Genomic DNA, 20,153 nt, shown 5'->3' with positions numbered 1-20,153 from the left:
TACAGCACTTGCCTCTCAAAGTAGCGGCGGCGTAGCGTAACTACGATACACTACGCCTGCCTAAAATTACGCCACTGACTGTGGATCTGGCCCTATATGTATTACATAAAGAATGCACATTTTTAGTGCGTGTCTGTTCTGTGTTCCTTTTCCTGGTGTGTGATGAATATTTAACTAATCGCTTTCAGCGTATAGCCAATTAAATATGCGTTCTTAAATAGCCTGCTAGTCCATTCAGCACACTTTCCTTGTGTAGCCATGGATGACAGCAGAGCAACAGCACATGCCTATGCAAGCTATCCTAAACTGTAGATTATAAAGCAGCTCCTCCCTCCCCTGCCTCATGTGTAAGCAGCCCAGGCTTTCTGCTTCAGCTCACTTCTCTCCCCATCACCAGGTCTGACAGCCACACTTCCATGTCCCATACCTCCAGGCTTTTTTACTATAAAGGGAGAACATACTTCACCCGCACGCTGCACAACCCTGCAAAAGCAATTCTATTCAAAACACTTCTTGCCTGGAAAGAATAGACAGCAGACTGCAAAGAGTCTGCAGGGAAATACTAAGCCAGGCATTTAAATACAAACAAACAAACACGATGACCCGTCTGCGCAAACTGGACAAGCAAGCGCTGGCGGATGCCCAATGAGATGCCAGCTTTTGTTATTTAACTGAACTATATGAGAGAGGATACTGCTGCAAAGCAAAGAGAATGATCCCTCCAAGCAGCACCATGGGAGACAGTGTGGAGAAGGAGGAAGAACTTGGAAATCCTGAACAGCCCCACTCTCCAGCTTCCACAAGTAGCCAGGAATCAAAGGTATTTCGCTTTTCTTTTGCACCTTACAGTATGCATAAGATTCCAGAGTGGAAGATGCCATAACCAGTGCCATTAACCCTCTATCAGTGTGTAGGTTGTAGAGTGACAATATTCACTTGGATTGTTTCATTTAAATGTTTGTTTTGTAGCAAAGATTTTTTTTTATTTATTTTTTTTTATAAAGAGAAAGGCGCCAAATAAAATAACGTTTATTATTATTATTATTTTTCCTATTATTATCATTATTTTCATTCACATTCTGGTGTATAGTTCTAATATTGCAATCCATACCTAGACACTTAAAAAATAGTCAACTGCAGTGTAAAAGGATGATTTTGTTACACATAAAGGAGAAGAAAAGGCAACAATTTTATTTTTGTTTTTTTATACTGCAATGCCATGGTTTTGCACATGTGAATGTAATGTTCCCAAAAAGCATACCTTACCTACTTTGGAAATATAAACCAGATCATAGGTTATTCTGCCTCCTAGTCTGTCAGCTTTGAAATGTTAACGTGTGCATATCTTTTACTTGTAAAATAAGGTAAAAGGGTTGGCATGGAATGTTCTGTATGCCACTAATGTCTGCAACTTGGGTCAGCTTCTGTGTAAATTGATGTAGCGGTGGGTGTTATTATGGCAGAGCCCTAAACGGGTTATGAAGCCTCTCTGCTCTGTGTTGATCTTTACCAGTCAGGTGCACATAGCGAGCATGATTTTCTATGAATACAAATGTTTAGATTTTTGCAGCCTAAACTGGCAATTAGTATGGTTCACTTCACTGCACTAATGGGGCAGTGGAAACATGCTGGAACAAAATTCTGCAACAAATGTGTAAACATCTCTCTTTGAATTTAATAGGGCTATTTCCATGACAGTATGCACTGGGCAGGAACAAGGGGTTTTGTTAAATGCTAACCAGACTGAAGATGGTCCTATTTAAAAAGTCACAGAGCAGTGTGAAAAGTTTAACGACCTTCAGCAAATGGTCAGAGATTTTCTTGATTTTTTATTTTATGGTGTCCCTAGCCAGAGGTGCTCATGTGGCCCCAATTGTCTACAGAAGGCAATGCGTGATACCATCAATTTTTTACAATTTCTGTATAATGGTATTTAGATTTACCAACAACTAAACAACTATGTAGAACGAGAGTTTGGCTAAACCAGGGATTCTCAAACTACGGCCCTCCAGCTGTTGCAGAACTACATATCTCATGAGGCATTGTAAAACTCTGAGGCCTCGTACACACGACCGAGTTTCTTGGCAAAAACCTGTTTTTTTTTTTTGCCGAGGAAACCGGTCGTGTGTACATTTTCGACAAGGAAACTGTCGAGGAACTCGACGAGCCAAAAAGAGAGCATGTTCTCTTTTTCCTCGACGGGAATGGAGAAAATTGGCACGTCGAGTTCCTCGACAGCCTAACAAGGAACTCGACGAGCAAAACGATGTGTTTCGCCCATCGAGATCCTCGGTTGTGTGTACGAGGCCTCACATTCACAGACATGACTAGGCATGATGGGAATTGTACTTCCTGAACAACTGGAGGGCCAAAGTTTGAAGACCCATAGGCTAAACAATCAATACAATTAATGTGATTGTAAAGTCTAATTTTTTTTCTCTAAAAATAACAAACATGTTATACAATATTTACCTGCCCTGTGCAGTTGGATTTTCACAGAGAATCCCGGATCCTCCTCTATTTGATCCCTCTTCAGCTCTCCTGGCCCCTCCCTCCTGTTGAGTGCCCCCATAGCAAGCCGAGTCACAGCTTTCTGTGTCCATTAAGACACAGAGCCCTGATTCGACCCCACCGATTAGCTAACTGACTTTGATTGACAGCAGCGGGAGCCAATGGCACCGCTGCTGTGTCTCAGCCAATCAGGAAGAGAGTCCTGGACGGCAGAGGAACTCGTGTACATCACTGGAGAGAGAGGGGGCTCCAGTAAGTATTAGAGGGTTTTGCTGCACACAGAAGGTTTTTTACCTTAAAGGGGTGTTCCAGGCATTTTTTGTGTTTATTAAAAGTCAGCAGCTACAAAAGGTGTAGCTGCTGGCTTTTAATAAACACACACTCACCTGCTCCACGTTCCAGCGATGCGCCGACCGGGGCTCCGCTCCTCTCCCCCCCTCCCCGGCCGGCGTCTTCATCCTAAGTGTGGGCACCCAGCCGTGACAGCTTTCGGCTTCACGGCCGGGCACCTCTCTCATTGGACAGGCGATCGCAGGTGACCTGTCATGTGTGTCCCAGGCGATCGCCTACTGCAGCCCCTCCCTGTAGGCGATTAAGCTATTCGCCTACTATGCCCCTCGGCGGAAGGAGGAAGTGGGACAGGAAGTCCCACTCCTCCTGAAGCCCCCACTAACCCCCCAAAAAAATTACATGCCAAATGTGGAATGTAAGGGGGCGAGGAGTGGGTTAAGCGGAAGTTACAATTTTGGGTGGAACTCCGCTTTAATGCATAGAATGTGTTAGGATAAAAAACCTTCTGACTTTACAACACCTTTAATATTCAATCAGGTGGTTCTTGTATTGCATAGATGCTACTTGCTAGTAAGTCTAAAATAAATCCTGCTGCCAGCTTTATATACCATTTTTAAGGAACTTGGTGAACACTTTTTTTTTTAAACTGTTATTCTGGAAAAAATAAGTACTCCCTTACTAGACCATAATAGAACAAACAGAATAAAAGTTGTTCTACCCCATTTGAGGTTTGCCCTCATGTCTTAATACCCTTTCTCATATTCAATGAAGAGTAAAGTTTGGTTTGGTAATCTAGTGCAATTATTGTATATGATTGCTCTTTGTTGTCTTCTTTTAAAAATCTCTTTAGCATGTATAGTTAATAAGTTATTAAATGGCTACTTAAGACCTGTAGAATCCTTACAAGACCTAATTTTCAGTCATTTAAGAGCGCACACACTAGTGTATAACAGAATGAGCTATGTTGCTAACACAGGTCTTTAAAGAAGACTTTTATTAACAAATGGCTGTCAAGTTGAGATAACTGATCAACACATGTTTAGATAAAACCTGCCTGTTGTTGCACTTCTAGCTGCCATGCATTGCTTCACAAACTCTATATATTAATTGCTAGACCTGTAATGGCTATCCAGATTTTTCTGACAACCCAGAAAGATTCCAGAGCAGCAATCATTGGTTGGAAGTGGACCAGTAATACTCTTGTACATCTGAATGTCTATAGGTTACTATGCACTTTGCTGTTCCAATTCACAAATTGGTCATTACGTGAGATCTTTTTAAAGAGCTCACACAGCTACTTGTTTTTAATGTAGGCAATATGAGATACCTTAATGAGTAGCCATTGATTGCATCCATGATCACCGACTCCCAAAGCATTAGTTCAAGGCAGAAATATCAGTTTTAGGGCAGATGCTTTACAACTACAAAGCTAGTGAGCTGCCAGAATGTGCACTGCAGTCAATGGTGTCCCTTGACACATCTAGGCCCCAGAGCAAAACATAATCCAGCTTTAGTTCTGTGCAAACTGCTCTTGAAATAAAAGAGAAATGTAGGGTATTAAAAAAAGCAAACATTCATGCTCAACAAGTTGGGTGCAGCATCTCTCCCCCGCCACCTGTGGACCAAGAACTAAGCATTCACAGACTGCAGTCCTCATCCCTTCATTCTTGGTCTTCAGTGAGCACAGAGCGGTGACTGTCAGTGCCTGGCTCTCTGCTTTGCCCCTTCAGTGCTCACTGGAGCACTGGCTGTGGAGAGGTTGAGCCATGTGTTAGTGCAGGCATCTGGGTGGATCCAGACATTAAGTCAAGATCTCTGCAAAGCCTGGACCAGCTAAGTGACATCAGTCGACAGCAAGCTTCAGCTTGCTGTCGGCTGAATACAGGTCATAGGATTGCAGAACAAAATGCACTACTATGATCACCAGGAGAAGCTTTGGCCCTATTCCTCCTTTAAAGCTGATCTTTCCCTCCTCACTAAAAACATATCTCCCAACTGTCCCTGATTTCGAGGGACTGTCCCTGATTTCGAGCAATGTCTTTCTGTCCCTCTTTCCTCCTCATTTGTCCCTCATTTTGGTCTGATCTATATAGATGTGTATAAAATGCACTTTTTAGCTATCAAAAAGTGTTTCCCAGTGCTAAACCTTTCATCTGATTTCTTAATTGCTGTATTTGTAAACGGCAAAAGCCAATATAAAGGAATAGTAATGGTAAAAAAGCAGTTGTGGGTTTAACCAATCTTATATTATTTGCAAAATTCTCCTTTGAGGGGGTGTGGCAAGGGGTGTGCCCTATGCCTGCATACTTTTGCTGATAGGTGTCTCTCATTCCCATCTCAGAAAGTTGGGAGGTATGCTAAAAATCATATCAGTATCCAGCTCTGCATAGTTATATGAAATCATCTTACATTAATTAGTTAAACAAACATTATTTTTTCTTCGACTTACAATTACTGTTTTAGACTTCCTTGGTTGAATGAGGAACTAGTGCTATAGACCCTCCGGCCTCCGGCCCTGGACCCTTCAACATGTTTTTTGTATGTGTTTTTGATGCTTCTGTGATGCTTTGGTGATGCTTTTTTAAAGCTTTAATTAGGCTTAGCAAATTCCTTGCGTGTATTGATTTTCCATTTGTTTTAAAGGGACCCAGTAGAACCCTGGCTAAGTAGTAGTCCCACTCAGCAGATTTACAGCTCATAAGTAACTTTGTTTAGCAGATCCCCTGCTCTGTAGAACCCCCAGCTTTGCTGATCCTCCACTCGGTAGTACCCCCAGCTTTTCTGATCCTTCACTCCATAGTAATCCCCAGCTCTGCTGATTCCCCGCTTAATAGTAACCCCCAGCCTTACCGATCGTCTGGTTTTCTGATCCTCCTCTTTCTCTGACAGCGCTCACCTCTAGCCATATTGCTCACACGCTGCTCGCCCCATATGCTAGTTAATCCTAATGTGATCCCCCAGCTCTGCTGATTCTCTGCCACTCAACTCTCTCTCTGGTCCCACTCAACTTCTTGCATATCATTCCAATGTTGCACACCACATGTTCAGTCTGCTAGTTGCTCTGGACCACGCTCACCTTCCTGCTGCTCCACTCTGCACACCAGATGTGATGACTGCACCAGACACTTCCAGAATATATGCACATGACCCGGAAGTGACTGCTGATGACATCTTTCAGGTTTGTTTGTTAGTTTCCCAGTGAATCCTAGGATATCTCATACCTGCAATACCTCCAAAAAAAGCAAATTCTGCATAAAAGCCCTTCAAAAGCTTCAGGTTCTGTAAGCGAGCATTGTCATAGATTTCTATGGAGGATTTGGAGATGCTTTGAAGCACCAAGTAAGTGACGTAGGGTATAAATTTTGAAGCGAAGCAAAGCAAACAAAACAGTGTAAACAGTACTGTAAGGTAACCATTTTACCTGGGGCGTGTTTATACTTGCTTCAAAATGTGGCATTGGACATGCTTTTTTAAAGCACCATGAATGCCAATCCAAGCACCTGTCTCTAAATAAAATGGTTATCTTACAGTCCTGTTCACACGTTGTGATCAAGAAAAAGGTCGCCAAATTAATCAAACTAGATGATGAGATTAAATCCATCAAAACTAGTTTAGACCCCTCTAAGGACAACGAGGAATATAAAGTTAAATCCTCTAGCCTCCTTAGCCTCTTAGAGAAAGAGGATAAGGATCAGAGGTTAAAAAAGAAAAATAAATTTAACAGAGATCTGGAAGACTACCAGAACAGTGTAGTCTTCAACTGGCAGAAAAAACTACTGGAAGATCTAAATAAACCATCACACCTTGAGATGGAGGTATCCAACCAACTGGGTACCAATCCCCCTGGGTGGGAACCTTCCCATCAGGGAGGGCCTAGGAGATACCCTCCTCAGGTCAAGGGAGGTGGCCCCCCCACAAGGGCCTCACCTAGGAGAAGTCAAGGACCCCCAAAGGGACCACTTGTGAAACATCTGGGTCGTTTTGGACCACCTAGATCTAATTCAAGACCAGTTTTGGGTACTGGTCCCACACAGGGAGCTTTTGGCTATAATTACAATTTAGCTGCCCCTTTAGGCGGTACTGGCTATCCTCAGAGCCAGCCTCATAGGTTATCACATCCAGCCCTTAGAGACAAAGGATGGGGACAAGGGGACTTAAGAGGACAGGGTCATCACCCTGTCGGCACTAATAACTGGCGCCAGGGACCAATGGGGGATTCCAATTACCCCTCCCCGGTGTATTTTCCACCCGAATCAAGACTAGGATGGGACTATAATATACCTACTAGTAATGCCTTTTTCCCTTTGAGTGACAGGGATTGTCCCGATGACTATCAGTCTTCTCAGGCCAATCAGTTTTCGGGTTTACAGGGAGGACCCTGGTTTGCACCTCCTCCCTATCCACCATATGGTGCCCCTGCCACTTCTGGGACACCCGTGGGTCCCAGTGGTTCCCAGAACTGGGGTTTTCACAGGCCCAACCAGGGCACAAAAAGGTTGGTCGAAAGAGGCGAGGCATCAGAGGGGGGAGGAGACGCAGGACAGCCCAAACGTTCCAAAACGTAGAAGGTAGAGGGATTTTTAATTTGAGTTCCAGGACGTTGACTGACTCTGAGAGGGCGCTTTTAGATAAAGGTCTTAAATTTGCACCCCCCCAGAGTCTCAACAAATTTGGAACGTATATGGATATCCACAAATTTGTTAGAAAGATCAACATTAAAAGATACATGGTGGGTATCCAATCTGGTAACCAAGCATTTGGAAATGGCTACGTTCATTCGGGCCTTTCCAATGCCTCGCTGTTCAACCCCCCAGGAGGATTGGCACCTTCTCTGAAAGTATTCAGGGATGTCCTTCTGAGGGATTTGGAAGCAATGGATATTAAGAAAGTCAAACTTAACAAATCTCTGCAAGAAGGACTGGATTCTTTATGTACTAATAAGGATTTAATCATAAGACCTGCAGATAAGGGGGGAGGCATTGTTGTGTTAGACAAGGTGGACTATTTGAAAGAAATGCACAACATTGTTGATGATACCAACACATACTCCATCTTACCTAGTGACCATAGAAGCAAATATAAAAGGGATCTGGAGATTTTGGTAGAGGGGAGTATTTGAGGGGATCCTTACGTTAAAGGAGAAACTTTTCCTTGTACCTAGAGCACCCCGTACTCCAACCATTTACTACCTTCCTAAACTTCACAAGAATCCCGTCTGCCCCCCGGGGCGTCCGATAGTGAGTGGTATAGATTCCATCACGTCCCGGGTGGGCAGATATATTGACTTTTACTTACAGCCTCTGGTCAAAAAAATCCCTTCATATGTTAGGGATTCGAAACATATCATGAATGTCTTATCTGGTATTCCACCCACTGCTAATATGTGGATGGTCACCATTGACGTCAAGTCCCTCTATACCATTATTCCCCACACATTGGGTATAGAAGCAGTCCAGTATTTCCTCATAAGAGACTCTGGATTACCAAGTATTCAGGTGGACTATATTATGGCACTATTAAAATTTGCTGCCAATTCCAATTATTTTTAGTTTGAAAATAAGTTTTATAAACAGGTTACCGGTGTAGCCATGGGAGCCAAATACGCCCCCAGCTTGGCCAATTTATTTATGGCCAAGTGGGAGGAGGATGTCATCCATGTACGGGATTCTTCCCAGATCGCCCTATGGGCGAGATACATCGATGACATCCTCCTCCTATGGACTGGGTCATATGAGGACCTTACTAGCTTTATTGCCACTCTCAATTCTAATCAGAGAGGAATAGAGCTAAAATATGAGGCAAGCCAAAATAGTGTCCATTATTTGGATCTAAATATTGGGATTAAGGAAGGCAGTTTTGTCACGTCCACCTTTTTCAAGGACACAGACCGTAATGCCTTTATTCCAACTGACAGTTGTCACCATGCCCCTTGGATAAAGGGTGTTCCTAAGAGTCAGTACTTAAGGCTGAAACGCAACTGTACTGATCCACAGGATTTTTCTGTTCAAGCCAGAGTACTAACTAACCGCTTCTTAGAGAAGGGTTACACCCAAGAAGAACTAGAGAGAACCCTGGATCAAGTTCTTGCCATAGATAGGAAAGATCTGTTGGTAGATAAGAAACCAGATGAGGGCGCCGAATTTTTAAATTGTGCACCCTTCATTACCAATTATTCTGTCCAACACCGGTCAGTTTCGCATTTGATTCAGAAACACTGGCATATTGCAATTAATGATCCTATACTGAAAGGTATCTTGCCAGATAGGCCTAAGGTAATCTTTAGGGGACTTCAGTCTTTGAGGAACAAAATTTCATGTAATGTGGTAGACCCTCCGACGGGGAGTAGAGGTTTCTTTGACCAACTTAAGGGGTACTACAAATGCAAAAGATGTAGAGTCTGCTCTTTGACTACTAATACCAGGAGATGTGTTACAACATTTATTTCCACGGTTTCTAACCAAGAATTTAAAATTGTTCCATGTATAACCTGTGCATCCACGGGGGTGGTTTACTTGATCCAATGTCCTTGCGGCCTACAATATGTAGGCCGGACCAAGAGGTCCTTTCAAGTAAGAGTCAACAAGCACATAACCAACATTTTGGGAGGTTTCAAGGACCATTCAGTATCCAACCATTATAGACTCAAACATAATCGAGACCCTTCTAACACCTTATTCCTAGGGATTGATAAATTCAAACCCCACTGGAGGGGGAGCAACCTAGTGAGGGAAATATCCCAAATGGAGATGGGTTGGATACACCGATTAAAATCATATACTCCGTTTGGTTTAAACATAGATACGGATGTTAACGCTTTTATTAACAATGCATAAACATGTATCCGTTATGAAAGGCACCCTTGGAAGTGGAATAAGAAATAATTTTTCTACACTAAGTTTTTCTGTAAATTTTGTTCACTATTTTTCATAAAAAGAAAATTTATAAAATTTTTACCATTTAAAATTTTTAAGCACAATTTTTTGGTTAATATATAAAAACACGTTTGGATATCAATAGATAGTCCGGAAAGGGAAGGGTTAAATATATACACAGTAGGAATCTTTGCTATTTATTTATGTTTATATGACCTTTACGGTCAAAAATATAATCTTATTAAAAAAAAAATTTTATTACTTTTTTTCACTAAGTAAACACAATTGTTTTACATTAAACCACTTTATAATTATGCATATCGGGATTTGGATTATCCAGGTTTCTGTTTGCATAACATACTCGTTAGAACTCATTCAGTCAAGTAAATTTTGAATTTAGCTTTAAGTTTCAGTGAGTTCCCACTGGTTCTCTATGCACAATACACCAGTTTAGGGAGACATTTATAGTTATGACCTTTAAGTGGTTATAATTGGTAATAGATCACAGAAAGAATTGATTTCATTTCTGGGATGCCTTAATTAATTGCAATAGCCATACCTCTATGGGTGTTGGAGCGTTTTTTGGAACCATATGGGGCTACAGAGGTTTTCACCTCCCAATACCATTTGGAATATTTAGAAAGGTTTAAGATGACCTTCGCCTACCTGGGGAGATTGGAATATAGAAGGCTTAGAGGTGGGAGGAGTCCAGTGCCAGGATAATCTTCCCCCCCCCCCTTATTTTGCGAGGTTTCCATTCGAGGAGAGTTTTATCTGTAAAGTTTATTCGTCCTTTTCCCTTAAGAACCCGGGCAGCGGGCAGGAGAGAATAAATGTAACAAATTTAATTTTTAAAATTTCAAATTTTTAATGTATTTAATATATATTTTGTAATGAAGTAATGTAGGAGTTACATTGCCCTAGTTGCGTGGCGCCGCGCTCCTGGTTATGGGCATGTAACCTCATTCAAGATGGCGCTGTCTACATCCACTGGGCTGCCTTTCATAACGAGTGGGCATGTAACCTTAGTTAAGATGGCGCGGATGACATCAACCGGGCTGCCTCTTGTTATGAGTGGTGGCTATTTAATGGTGCTTCACTGTCGAGAGCCCAACCCCCATTGATAACGTCACCTGTGACGAAACGCGTTTGGGAGGCTACGTCAGTGACGTCACCACGCTCGGGAGGAAGGGCTCCTGTTTGCCGGCCGGCTTGTTCAATTTTTAACACATGACTGTTTTAAACAACATTGATGTAAGTAGACTACTGTTTTAATAAATTTCGGTACTGTACTGTATTACGCTATATGCGTCTTTTTTTATACATTTCCTCCTATGGAGCGACTGTGATCTTTTGATTGTGACACTGCGGACTCCTGATCTGTGATCCCTGGAGAAAATAAAGGCCGAGGCTGGGCTATAGCCATCCGCTTTAAGTTCTTACCGTCTGGTAAGAGGCTTTGTTTTTCAGGTGGAGGATTTCACAAACTGCATGCATGTCACTGGGTGTTGGAGGAATTTACATCCATCAGTACATCGTTTTGCCACACTATATGGAACAAGTGTCTTTGTATCATTGAGCGCAACCCTGCCTCTGCTTTAAAACCACAGACTTGATCCATCGATAATAATTTATTATTAGTGGACTATATTAATCTAATCTTGGCGCGGCTTTTTGTCTTTTATGATTATTTGTGTACTTCACACGTTAGCTGCTGCCTTGGTGATCTTTTGTGTTGTAGCGCAGTTTTTGGTTTTTCTTGTTACTGTTCACACGTTGTGTTTGCTCTGCATTGCCTCGCTTCACTTCAAAAATTATACCAGACGTTACTTTCTTTGTGCTTCAAAGCATCTTCAAAGTCTCCGAAGAAATCTATGACAACACTCACTTACAGCACCTGAAAATTTTGAGGGGCTTTTCATGAGCATTAGCTTCGCTTTGTTTTGGAGGTATTGCAGATATGAGATATCCCAGGGTGCACTGGGAGACCAACAAGTGAAAAAGAAAGACATCATCAGTAGTCACTTCCAGATTATGTGTATATATTCTGGAAGTGTTTGGTGCAGATACCACATCTGGTGTACAGTGTGAAGCAGCAAGAAGGTGAGCGGGGTCTGGACTGGAAAGCAGCAACTAGTAGACCGCAAACATGGTATGCAACATGGGAACGCTATAGCAGAAGGTGAGCGTGGACCAGAGAGAGAGGACTGAGAGGCAGAGGATCGGAAGAGCTGGTGGACTGGAGCAGGAGAAACTATTAAATGTTACACCTGCTGAGCAGCATGGAAGCAATAAAGTAAGAGGTGAACGGGGACCAGAGAGAAAGGACGATCCGCAAACCAGAGGATCAGCAGAGCTGGGGGTTACTACTGACTGAAAAGTATAACAATTTTACTGAATGAAATGAATGAAAATCTGCCTGTGATGGCCAACATATAAAACAATATACAGATTTACGAATGTAGTAGAGTACACATGTATAAATGTACTAGAGTCCACAATTTGGTACTGATACTGCGGTTTCGCAAAATAGGTCAGCAGGAATTAAAACTGTAACCATATAATATCACAGGAGGGTTACCCTACTCAAGACCCTTGTCTATTAGATATTTCAACTTTGCCCAATAATACCACTGCTCAGACAGCTCTCTAGTTTTCTTGGGCACAAGATCCATTGATGAAGACACACAGCCATGTTCTGGTCTAATAAATACAGTGAAAGGCAAATGGCTTGTGATGTCGCATTGTGGAAAGTAAAGCAATTGCAAGACTTCGTAGCTGTCCAAACAGCTTACCAGTAGTGGTGGTGGTGGTGGATGGGGTGTGCATGCCGGTAGCAGTTTCCACTTTTATCTCTTAAAACTAGAAAAAAACAATGTGCTTTTCTTAGTACATTATTCGTTTTATCCATTTTTTTTTCATCTTTATAAGCTAAATATAGCTGTGCTATTTTTTATTTAAAGGTCGTTCATCATAGGAAAACATGAAAATAGAATGCTGCATCTGACTGCAATCCCCATTTATAATAGGTCATCTGTCTAAGCATTACTATTACTGTAGTGTTACACAATTACAGGTTCAGGGTTAGAGTTTGACTTAGATGAGATGTGATTGCCTGATGACTGTAAAGGCTTTTTAAAGTACTAAAAATAGAACAGGGCTTTTTCTTTCATGTCTTGTTCTTATAGGCTAATAGCTTTACAAAAGCAATGGTGGGTAGCTCAAGCTATTTGCTTGCCATTTTCAATATAAATTTTTAAATACAATCTTGCCTCTGGCAGTGTAAACTCAGAGAGCAATGGTGTAAAACTATTTACTACATCGTACCCTTTATAAGCTTATAAAATAAAATAAGAATAATTTCTACTGTCTGTCTACATGTTCCAAATACAGCATGTTGTCCCCACTGTGTGTGATTTATAGGATGGCTTTGCCTCCGAAATCTCACTTCTGAAAATGACATTTTAAATTAGTATTAGGATGGAAGTGATTTTGTTATTCGTGACTCATGGCTAGGATTCATCGAATACAGATGCCCTTCTCTGCTAATTCTGATAATTAAATTGTTCCACTCATCAAATCAATGTTGAATGTCTTTATTCCATTGTATTTGTCATGTTAATGTTGTGTTCTATACTTGTACCAGCTCCTAATAAAAAAAGGAATTGTAAGCTGCTACTCCAACATGTTTTGGTCTGTTAAACCAAATTAATTCTCCGAAGTTTTCTAAATAAATAGTAACAGTTGTTCAGGCTCCATGCACACTAGGAGCAGAAAAAACGTCAACGTTTTTAGCTTGAAAAACGAGGGAATAAAAGATGCAAAATGAAAGCATATTGTACAAAGTTTAGGCGAGTCTATGAGAGTTTAGTTTATAGGCGTTTTTTGCACTACACTCCCCTGACGTTTTTACAGCTCCTAAACTCCTCCAGGAAACGCGATAGAGAAGGTTTTTTTTCCCCGCCTCTGAACGTCCCTGACAGAAAACTCCTGTAGCAGTCAATAATGTGCAAAGACACATAGAGCACAATAGAAGTGCTTCTAGAGGCAGGAGAAAAAAACGTCAAACGCCTGTAGAATAGACGTTTTTTAAGTCCAGTGTGCATGGAGCCTTAGACTCTATGGCCCAGATTCTCGTAGATCGGCGTATCTTTGTGCGGGCGTAACGTATCCTATTTACGTTACGCCTCCGCAACTTAGATGGGCAAGTGCAGTATTCTCAAAGCACTTCCTCCGTAAGTTGCGGCGGCGTTGCGTAAATAGGCCGGCGTAAGCCCGCCTAATTCAAATTTGGAAGATGTGGGCGTGTGTTATGTAAATGTTGTGTGACCCCACGTAAATGACGCTTTTTACGAACGGCGCATGCGCCGTCCGTGGACATATCCCAGTGTGCATTGCTCCAAAGTACGCCGCAAGGACGTTTTGGTTTCGACGTGAACGTAAATGACGTCCAGCCCCATTCACGGACGACTTACGCAAACAACTTAAAATTTTCAAAATTTGACGCGGGAACGGCGTCCATACTTAACATTGGTACGCCGCATGCCTCATATAGCAGGGGTAACTTTACGCCGGGAAAAGCCTAACGTAAACAGCGTATCTGTACTGCGTCAGCCGGGCGTACGTTTGTGAATTCGCGTATCTAGCTGATTTACATATTTCTAGGCGTAAATCAGCGTACATGCCCCTAGTGGCTAGCGTAAATATGCAGTTAAGATCCGACGGCATAAGAGACTTACGCCGGTCGGATCTAATACAAATCTATGCGTAACTGATTCTAAGAATCAGGCGCATAGATACGACCGCTCAGACTCAGAGATACGACGGCGTATCTGGAGATACGCCGTCGTATCTCCTTTGAGAATCTGGGCCTGAGGCTCCATGCACACTGGGCTTAAAAAAATGTCTGTTCTTTTTGGAGTAAAAAACATCCATATAGAGCATTTTTTGTACAAAGTTTAGACGAGTTTAGGAGAGTTTTATGTTTTTTCTGCCAGTGAGCTCCAATCAGAAACGCGAATGAGATGTTTTTTTTTTCCTGCCTCTAATGCCGCGTACACACGATCGGTCAAACCAATGAGAACGGTCTGATGGACCGTTTTCATCGGACCAAACCGATCGTGTGTGGGCCCCATCGGTTATTTATCCATAGGTTAAAAAAAAAGCAATCTTGTTTCAAATTTAACCGATGGATACCTAACCGATAGAAAAAAAAAGATTGTTAGTAGGCACGTCCATCGGTTAAAAATCCATGCATGCTTAGAATCAAGTCGACGCATGCTTGGAAGCATTGAACTTCGTTTTTTTCTGCACGTCGTTGTGTTTTACGTCACCGCGTTCTGACACGATCGTTTTTTTAACCAATGGTGTGTAGACACGACTGACCATCAGTGAGCTTCATGAAAGACCATCAGACCGTTCTCATCGGATGGACCGATCGTGTGTACGCGGCATAAACGTTATTCTCAAAAATATGCCTGTAATCGTCCTAATGTGTATGGACACATAGGATAACATTGAGTTGCTTCTACAGGCAGAACACACAACTCCTGAATAAGCAACGTTTTTTTATTCCAGCGTGCATGGAGCCTGAGGCTGTGTATTTCATTTTTTTAATTTTGTTTTAAAGCAAGTGAAATCTGGGGTTTGAAAAGACATCATAAATCAACAAAATGTGCAAGTTCTATAAAAAAATGTTTATTACACTATAACATATTACAGAGAATTAAAATTGTACATTTAGCGTCTGGTAAAATTCAAGCAATGCAGTAGGGCAGTTTATAAGAATATTCAATTTATTATACCATGCTGCGATAAGTGTCATTTACCCAGTTGGAAAACACATCTCTTCTAATGGGGGAAAATGTGTTCCAGAGTCCCCACTGGGCATATAGGAGATGTGACCCATGAATGTGCTTACATTATGCTGTCAATAATACATGTACAAAACTGAATATGGAATCAGGCCCTGGTGTCTTGCGTATGTGCTTTGGAGAAAGCAATTAAGATGCAAATATGGTGTATCCCTTTAACCTTTTGCTTTAATGATTTGAGAGGCGCAGAGATGATAAGTATTTAGAAAATGCATAAAGATTAGCGTGATGTGATATAAGGTCACTTGTTAAAATAATATTCAATATCAGGCATGTTAGATATACACCCCGACGCAAACTGACATACGCACACCTGCTTCTTATAATACATGATGCCCTGTTTTTGATTCCTTCTATTGCAACAAACTGTCAAGTTTGACTGTAGATTTGAATCAAGCATACAGTATGTATATATTTTTTCTTATTAATGTAGTGACATTTTCTGTAGCCTTTTACAGAAAACACAAATTCACATGGGATCTTACCCCCAAAGTATTTTACAGTAACACGTGAGACATATTCCTAAGTAGGGTTTCTGCAACTGTTGGATGAACATGCATTGCGGTGCATTTTTGTGGTGTGTTTTGGGTGCACTTCTTGATATATTGCCATTCCTATCCAAAGCCCTTATGAAATCCAAAGCTTATTGAAAAAATAGTAACAGTAAAGCCTCGTACACACGACCGAGGAACTCGACGGGCCAAACACATCGTTTTCCTTGTCGAGTTCCTTGTTAGGCTGTCGAGGTACTCGACAAGGCAAGTTTCTCCATTCCCGTCGAGGAAATAGAGAACTTGCTCTCTTTTTGGCTCGTCAAGTTTCTCAACAGTTTCCGCAAAGAAAATGTACACACAACCGGTTTCCTCGGCAAAAAAATATCTCCCAGCATGTTTCTTGCTGGTTTTTGCCGAGAAACTTGGTCGCGTGTACGAGGCCTGACAGTTGTTTAGACTCAGGGCACTAAATTTCATTGTTGTTTTAAGCAATTAAGATAAAATAAAAAAGCAGAGGTTTTGCAGAGCATCATAAATCAATAGTATGTGCAAATATATATATAAATTGGGCCAGATTCACAAAAGAGATACGACGGCGTATCTCCTGATACGCCGCCGTATCTCTGAGATACGATTGTCGTATCTATGCACCTGATTCATAGAATCAGGTTACGCATAGATAGCCCTAAGATCCGACAGGTGTAAGTGACTTACACCATCGGATCTTAGTCTGCAATTCTAGGCCGGCCGCTAGGTGGCGATTCCATTGCGTAGAATATGCAAATGACTAGTTACGCCGATTCACGAACGTACGCTTTGCCCGTCGCTGTAGTAATTTTACGTAGTTTCCGTAGAGATACGCGGCGTAAAACTAAACCTGCCCTCTAGGTGGTCTAGCCAATGTTAAGTATGGGCGTTGTTCCCGCGTCAAATTTTTAAATTTCACGTCGTTTGCGTAAGTCGTCTGTGAATGGCACTGGACGCCATTTACGTTAACGTCTAAACCAATGACGTCCTTGCGACGTCATTTAGCGCAATGCACGTCGGGAAATTTTAGGGACGGAGCATGCGCAGTACGTTCGGCGCGGGAACGCGCCTAATTTAAATGGTCCCCGCCCCATTTGAATTAGGTGGGCTTGCGCCGGGCGGATTTACGTTACACCGCCACAAGTTTACAGGCAAGTGCTTTGAGAATCAAGCACTTATGCTGAAAACTTGCGGCGGTGTAACGTAAATGGGATACGTTACGCCGCCGCAGCGTAGCCCATTCCTATGTGAATCTGGCCCTATGTTTTTTGTATCTCAGTCTTGGACTAGCCCTAACCTTATACAAAATATTAATACTACTTCCCATAATAGTTATTGTTCCCTCTCCTTGGTACCTCTGTTTTGTAGAAACCAGCTTCTCATGCATTTTAGAGGTTCAATGTCTGCCAATGTATATTGCTGGTGGCTGATTTGCCAGCTGCTGATGGCATGCTAATGGTGTTCCATAGGCATCGCGCCTGATTTACTAAGGTGTGACGTGAGGTGAAGTAAAGGAATGCACACATATAAATAGAAGACTTCAATCATTCACTTGTATTTGTAACTTGTCTGCCTTTTTACCCAAATGTGCCCTTGTCATGATGTTCCTATTAGTGGCTAAGTAGCTGTGGCATAGGCTGAAGTGCTGCACATGTTGTGTTTGGGAGAGGTATATATGTGTGTGTGTATATGTGTGTATGTATATATACAGGGAGTGCAGAATTATTAGGCAAATGAGTATTTTGACCACATCATCCTCTTTATGCATGTGGTCTTACTCCAAGCTGTATAGGCTCGAAAGCCTACTACCAATTAAGCATATTAGGTGATGTGCATCTCTGTAATGAGAAGGTGTGTGGTCTAATGACATCAACACCCTATATCAGGTGTGCATAATTATTAGTCAACTTCCTTTCCTTTGGCAAAATGGGTCAAAAGAAGGACTTGACAGGCTCAGAAAAGTCAAAAATAGTGAGATATCTTGCAGAGGGATGCAGCACTCTTAAAATTGCAAAGCTTCTGAAGCGTGATCATCGAACAATCAAGCGTTTCATTCAAAATAGTCAACAGGGTCGCAAGAAGCGTGTGGAAAAACCAAGGCGCAAAATAACTGCCCATGAACTGAGAAAAGTCAAGCGTGCAGCTGCCAAGATGCCACTTGCCACCAGTTTGGCCATATTTCAGAGCTGCAACATCACTGGAGTGCCCAAAAGCACAAGGTGTGCAATACCCAGAGACATGGCCAAGGTAAGAAAGGCTGAAAGACGACCACCACTGAACAAGACACACAAGCTGAAACGTCAAGACTGGGCCAAGAAATATCTCAAGACTGATTTTTCTAAGGTTTTATGGACTGATGAAATGCGAGTGAGTCTTGATGGGCCAGATGGATGGGCCCGTGGCTGGCTTGGTAAAGGGCAGAGAGCTCCAGTCCGACTCAGACGCCAGCAAGGTGGAGGTGGAGTACTGGTTTGGGCTGGCATCATCAAAGATGAGCTTGTGGGGCCTTTTCGGGTTGAGGATGGAGTCAAGCTCAACTCCCAGTCCTACTGCCAGTTTCTGGAAGACACCTTCTTCAAGCAGTGGTACAGGAAGAAGTCTGCATCCTTCAAGAAAAACATGATTTTCATGCAGGACAATGCTCCATCACACGCGTCCAATTACTCCACAGCGTGGCTGGCAAGAAAGGGTATAAAAGAAGAAAAACTAATGACATGGCCTCCTTGTTCACCTGATCTGAACCCCATTGAGAACCTGTGGTCCATCATCAAATGTGAGATTTACAAGGAGGGAAAACAGTACACCTCTCTGAACAGTTTCTGGGAGGCTGTGGTTGCTGCTGCACGCAATGTTGATGGTGAACAGATCAAAACACTGACAGAATCCATGGATGGCAGGCTTTTGAGTGTCCTTGCAAAGAAAGGTGGCTATATTGGTCACTGATTTGTTTTTGTTTTGTTTTTGAATGTCAGAAATGTATATTTGTGAATGTTCAGATGTTATATTGGTTTCACTGGTAAAAATAAATAATTGAAATGGGTATATATTTTTTTTTTGTTAAGTTGCCTAATAATTATGCACAGTAATAGTCACCTGCACACACAGATATCCCCCTAAAACTAAAACTAAAAACAAACTAAAAACTACTTCCAAAAATATTCAGCTTTGATATTAATGAGTTTTTTGGGTTCATTGAGAACATGGTTGTTGTTCAATAATAAAATTAATCCTCAAAAATACAACTTGCCTAATAATTCTGCACTCCCTGTATATATATATATATATATATATATATATATATATATATATATATATATATATATCTATATATCTATATATCTATATATATATATATATATATATATATATATATATATATATATATATATATATATATATAATAATTATTTGATCCCCTGCAGATTTTGTAAGTTTGCCCACCTACAACGAAATGACGGGTCTATCATTTTTTATCATAGGTGTATTTAAATAAAAGAGACACAATATCAACCAAAAATACCAAAAAAAACACAAATGCTATAAATTGAGTTGCAGTTCAGTGAATAAAATAAGTATTTGATCCCCAAGAAAAACATGACCTAGTACTTGGTGGAGAAATCCTTGTTGGCAAGAACAGAGGTTAGGCATTTCCTGTAGTTGGTGACCAGGTTTGAACACATCTCAGGAGGAATTTTGGTCCACTCTGCTTTACAAATGTTCTACAGGATTAGGGTCTGGAGACTGACTAGGCCACTTAATGACCTTAATGTGCTTCTTCTTGAGCCACTACGTTGTTGCCTTGGGGAATGTTTTGGGTCATTGTCATGCTGGAAGACGCATTCACTACCCATCTTTAGTGTTCTGTCTGAGGGAAGAAGATTCTCATCCAAGATTTTATAATACATGTCCCTGCCCCTCAATGCGGCAAAGTCTGTCTGTATCTTTAGTAGAGAAACACCCCCAAGGCATAATGTTTCCACCTTTGAGCTTGACTGTAGGGATGGTGTTCTTAGGGTCATAGTTAGCATTTTTCTTCCTCCAAACACGGTGAGTCGAGTTAATGCCAAAGAGCTTAATTTTGGTCT

General features: G+C 41.6%; 1 protein-coding gene across 1 annotated transcript in view; it reads left to right on the top strand.

Annotated features, from left to right (window-relative positions):
- The first annotated feature begins 280 nt into the window (after window positions 1-280).
- Window positions 281-20,153, top strand: part of STAC (SH3 and cysteine rich domain) — a 341,115-nt gene continuing 321,242 nt past the window's right edge. The window contains exon 1 of the mRNA XM_040353299.1: window positions 281-820. Within this exon, the coding sequence (XP_040209233.1) occupies window positions 713-820 (108 nt within the window). The 5' untranslated portion in view covers window positions 281-712. The remainder of the gene's footprint in view (window positions 821-20,153) is intronic.

This window comes from Rana temporaria, chromosome 5 (genome assembly GCF_905171775.1).
Source record: "Rana temporaria chromosome 5, aRanTem1.1, whole genome shotgun sequence".
In the NCBI taxonomy this organism is placed as follows: domain Eukaryota; kingdom Metazoa; phylum Chordata; class Amphibia; order Anura; family Ranidae; genus Rana; species Rana temporaria.
This window is presented reverse-complemented; position numbering and strand designations above follow the sequence as displayed.